At 47.3% G+C, this 5,131-nt stretch overlaps 1 protein-coding gene across 2 annotated transcripts; it reads left to right on the top strand.

Moving 5' to 3' along the window:
* Positions 1–2,063: 2,063 nt before the first annotated feature.
* On the top strand, positions 2,064–4,504 carry LOC125555940. 2 transcript variants are annotated; one of them, XM_048718745.1, is made up of 2 exons: positions 2,064–4,320; positions 4,421–4,504. In XM_048718745.1, the coding sequence occupies exon 1, from the start codon at positions 3,005–3,007 to the stop codon at positions 3,629–3,631; it is 627 nt and encodes a 208-aa protein (XP_048574702.1). In that variant the 5' UTR covers positions 2,064–3,004; the 3' UTR covers positions 3,632–4,320; positions 4,421–4,504. Both variants share the same exon structure in this region, with proteins under 2 accessions (XP_048574702.1, XP_048574703.1).
* Positions 4,505–5,131: the final 627 nt, after the last annotated feature.

Genomic DNA, 5,131 nt, shown 5'->3' with positions numbered 1-5,131 from the left:
TCTCACCGGCATAGACTTACCCGTACTAATGGCGAAGATACATCATCGCGGAATCCAGTTTGGAAATTCTTTGTAAGTTGCGGGTGCCTAGTGAAGTGATTTTTTTTTTTGCATGGAAGGCTCTCCAAGTGATAGTACAGGGATTATCAGTGCTTACTAACAAGCACATCCCTACTTCTCCACAATGCCCAATATGTTCAATGGACCCAGAGGACATTCTACATACACTTGATGTTTACTTGTGCACGAGCGAAGCAAGTCTCGACTGTTGTGGGTCTTCTAGAAGTTATTGCAGAAGCATAACATATAGACAAATCTAGCTCCGTTGTGATAGAAGAGCTGCTACGTCGGACTAGTAACAAATCACCAATTCTTGGTCATGTTGGTCTTAAGTAGCTGATCGTAGTTGGGGCATGATACGTATGGTGGTAGTGGCAGAAGTGTGTTAAGGGGGAATCTGTAGCCCCGCCACCTCGCACATCTTTTGTGATTGAAGCTCTAGCAAGCAATTTTGGAGCACACATTCAAGGACCAAACAAGAAATAATCACTTGGATAAAACCACCAAAGGATGTATACAAGGTGAATGTAGATGTTGCTCGTAAGAATGATGGCGGAGGAGGTGCAAGAGTGGTTATTCAAAATGATAAGGGTGAGGCCGTAGCTGGTGCATGTTAACCTCTTCACCACCTGTTAGATGTAGCAACACCATAAACTAAAGCACTACAACATGCCGTAAACCTCATTGAAGACTTGGAGTGTACCCCGGTCATTGTAGAGTTAGATTCCTTATAACTTGTTCAAGCTTTCAATGACACAATCCAGGTTTGGCTATACTTGTAGATTGTTTTCAACTATCATAGGATTGATGATATTTCATTGCAACACTGCAACCGGGAAGCAAATTATGTGGCACAACTTGGCTAGGCATGCTCGTATTTCAAACTATGTTGTCTCATGGGATGATACCCTACAATAGTTTTATTGTTTCTGATGTAATAAACGATGTATCTTTGATAAAAAAGTGCATCATGAAGACTTTCTCTAAAAAACCAAGTAGTACTATCTCGCTAGGGAACAAAAGCAAACAACCCAAATCCTGATGAGTTTGAACTTTGAACTCGGTCGAAAACATGCCACTGTACCGTTTTCCTTCTTTTTGTTGTTGTTGAGAAATCGCTACCAATTTCCAAATTACGTCACAAGGGGCAAGGGGCGGGATGTTGAGACCCATGGCTAAATCGAACCTGACGAGGTCAGAGACTAAGCCTGATGGCTGATGCGTGACACATTTTCCTGGAATGGTCGAGTGCTCTAACAAACTGTTGGACTTGCGTAAGTTAAAAAAACTGTTGGACTTGCGTATAGGGCAAGCTGACTCCCCCCTCCCTCCCCCAGCATTCTTCGTGGTTTGGTCTTCCAAGGCTTGATGAGTTTGAACTTTGAACTCGGTCGAAAACATGCCACTGTACCGTTTTCCTTCTTTTTGTTGTTGTTGAGAAATTGCTACCAATTTCCAAATCATGTCACAAAGGGAAAGGGGCAGGATGTTGAGATCCATGGCTAAATCCAACCTGACGAGGTCAGAGACTAAGCCTGATGGCTGATGCGTGACACATTTTCCTGGAATGACCGAATGCTTTTTTTTGAACATCAGTACAGACACAAGCGTTCATATACACACGCATACACTCACCCCAATGAACGCATACACGTACATCTTACCCGTATGAGCACCTCTGAAAGACTGAGCCGGCATATCATCTTATTTGCGAAGTCACCGTAGGCGCCTTGTCGTCGACGGGAACGTCTTCTCCCACTGAATGCGCATCGCTAAAAATTCTGAAATAAATCCAAAAATAAATGCGAACACCAGGATTTGAACTCTGATGGAATGGTCGAGTGTTGTAACAAACTGTTGGACTTGCGTAAGTTAAAAAAAATAGTGTTGGACTTGCGTATAGGGCAAGCTGACTGCCCGCCCCCCGCATTCTTCGTGGTTTGGTCTTCCAAGGCCAGCACCCTCTCCACCCTCTTTCTCCCCAGGCTGAATATAAGGGCATGTACAATGGTTGATAAGATAGTCTTATCTTAAGTTTTGCATGTAAATTAGAGATGACAAGAAAACATGTCTACAATGGGTCATCTCTTAGCCTTATCTTCAATAATTAGTTGTTCCTAAAAATATGGTGAGACAAATTATGCTAAGAGATCATCTCTTGTCTTCTCTTAAATAAGATAAGACAAGCCTTCTCTTATGATTTCTCTCTTCTCCACCTAATCATTTATCCTACGTGCACTTTTAAGATAGAACCATTTTACATTCCCTAAGTAGCTCCTCCTCATCCTCCCCTTTCACGCCTCACCGACTCAAAACCACCACCTCGTCGATCCCACATTCCCCCTTCCCTCCCGTTTCCGCCCGCAACTCGCCCTCCCCCAACGCTCAAACGTAGGTCTCAAGCCCTCTGCCACGCTCCCGCTCTGCGCCCCTCCCGCATTCCTCGCCGGCGGCGATTCGGCCAGTGGGGGCGGGACTTCTTCGAGCGCCTGCTGATGGCTAACGGCGAGGCCGCGTCCATCCGTACCCAGGCACGGGAGGTTCTAAACCTCCACTCCGACGGCCAGCACGAGCATGCGCTGGCCCGCGCCATGGCGCTCGGCGCCGCGCACCCGAGCTCCGCGCTCGCCCTCAACCTCGTCGGCTTCCTCCACCGCCACGCCACCCTCGTGGCGCGGAACGACAGGGGCGCCCCCGGCGGCGGCGGCGGCGACGACGACGACGACGTGTCCGCGCTGGAGGAGTACCACCGCCACGCGGCCCTCGACGCCTTCTCCGCCGCTGCGCGGCTCGCGCCCGACTGCATCATCACCAATGTTGGCCACGCCGAGGCGCTCGCTGACTGCCGTCGCTACGAGGACGCCCAGAAGGAGTTTCTCCGCATGCTCAAGACGATCGAGAAAAACGACCAAGCCGACCGGCGCTGTACAACGTGGTGTACGACATGAGCGGGGTCTCAAGCAGGAAGGGGAGAAGGCGCGACGCCGTGAAGAGCGCCAGCCTCGCCATGAAGCGCTTCGCGGAAAGAATCAACCAAAGGATTCTGCCATTGGAAGCCGCCAAGTTGCTGGAGGCCAGCAATCTCGGCGGGCCCGCCGCCGGTGAAGCGCGAGACCGTGCAAAGCTTCTCGCCGAGACCTACCCCTACTCGCCGCGCGCCCAGCTACTCCGCGCGTACATCGAGTTGGCACCAGTCCGTGCCCTCGATCCGGCAATGGACAAGAAGCAGCTTCTGCGGCGCGCACTCACCATCGTGTCTCAAGCGGCAGAAAACTTCGACCGCTCGCTCATGGTTGCCTTGTTCCACGCCAAGCTCTTGTTCCTCCTGGATGACTTTGATGCTGCGGAGGAAGAGTGCCGCCGGGCACTTCGCATCGAGACGCCGAATGACCCCAATTGGGATGGTATACCTCCCATGGCTGCTCTTGGGGCAGATTCTGATGCCAGAGTATCTTATGTCAAGAAGCAGCTCCGTGTCTTGCTCAAGCAGGATCATAGTTGTGGCTGCACTATACTGGTCCTCTATGAAGAATGCATTGCAGGGCCAGCACGTCGTATCTGTGACGGTTGACACGCTGCATGCGCACTATGATGGAATCGACAAGTCGGCAGCAAAGACCATATCTGATGCAAGGCGGTTTCTCAAGAATCAAGAGTCATGGAGTTTCCGGATTTGCCTCAATTCCCGTTGCCATGGCAAGAAGTTTCTGAACACCAGTTCGCTCTGGCAACACATGTGCAGCAAGCACCGAGATGAGCTCTGGGGGAATCTGCAGTCAGTTATAGATCCAGAATATTGTGAAAATGCATCACAGGGTGATCACTTGGTAGATGATATAACGTTCAGCCACCAGCCTGACACCTTCCTTTTACCAAGGGTGCATAATATGTTTGAATCCTTGCTGCTTTCACCATCTGTTGGAATACAGGCAGAGCCCTTCGCTGAAATGCGACAAAGGAAATGCAGAGAAGGATCTGAGATCCTTGAGATCATCAGGGAGAAGCTGATGATGTTGCCTCAAGATACACTTAGCACTGAGGTCTATCACTTCTACATATGGCATGGTTTCAATTTAGCATTCTTCCTTAGTTCACTGTTCTGCTGGTATTGATGTTTATCAGACTAATGATTGGCTTGCTTGTTCATTGCAGTTTCAGGAGCGCTGTTCTGGAATAGAGGAATTGTGGCTTAAGTTTCTCGAAGTTACTGTTGTGGACTATCGTGAAATCATTCTTCCCCTTGCGAGATCATACCAATGGGTCTGTTTAACATCTGCAGTGATTAGTTCTTAGAGTTATATATGCTCATTTCTTCGCTCAACTGCTCAAATCGTGTGCTAACTGATAACCACCTTTGCAGATAGAATTGAAGAAACAGATTCCTTTTTATCTAAATCATCCTGGTAGTAGGCGTATCGGATTTGCTGATGCCAACATTGATATTTAAAATTCCTGCTGCCCAATGAATTCGTGTTAACTCATGTCACATTGACTTTTCCAGGAGCTCCTATTCTTCTGCTGTCATAGCAAATAATTAAGTTATGTCTCAACGATCTAAACCTGGCACTGCCCTAGACTGCTTGTTTTATGCCTCCTTGATTAAGAGGAATTTCTAAGTAGTTTTATGCCTCCTTGATTCAGAGGTTTTTTACGGAGTAATATTCTATTAGAGCTTATCTGGTATGTAGGATTTGCATCCTTGGAATTAGGATGTCCTCTTTTCCTATAGGCCACTTTGCACTCAATTCCAAAGGAAAATTTCCATTCAGTCTAACCTCTTGGAAAATACTTGTTTGAACTAAAAAATATGTTATTGCATGCTCTCAGTTTTACAATTATAAAATATGCTCTGTTATGTCACTAATACTTCTTATAATTTCATAACAGGAACTTCTGGCCAATCTGTCAAGGAAATGGCAAGCACCTCCAGTTCTCAGCAAAGTCTTAATGTTTGCAACAAGAGCAATGCTGATAAAGAATTGTCTATCTTGAGTGCAATCATAGGGGTAAGAGACACTTGCATCTGTTCATGTGGTCTTTCAACAACTTGCCTATTATTTCCTATGTATGT

The sequence above is a fragment of the Triticum urartu genome, chromosome 5 (genome assembly GCF_003073215.2).
Source record: "Triticum urartu cultivar G1812 chromosome 5, Tu2.1, whole genome shotgun sequence".
Lineage (NCBI taxonomy): Eukaryota > Viridiplantae > Streptophyta > Magnoliopsida > Poales > Poaceae > Triticum > Triticum urartu.
This window is presented reverse-complemented; position numbering and strand designations above follow the sequence as displayed.

Coding starts and splice junctions, on each gene's coding strand:
- LOC125555940 (XM_048718745.1), top strand. CDS start 3,005: ATGAGCGGGGTCTCAAGCAGGAAGGGGAGAAGGCGCGACGCCGTGAAG.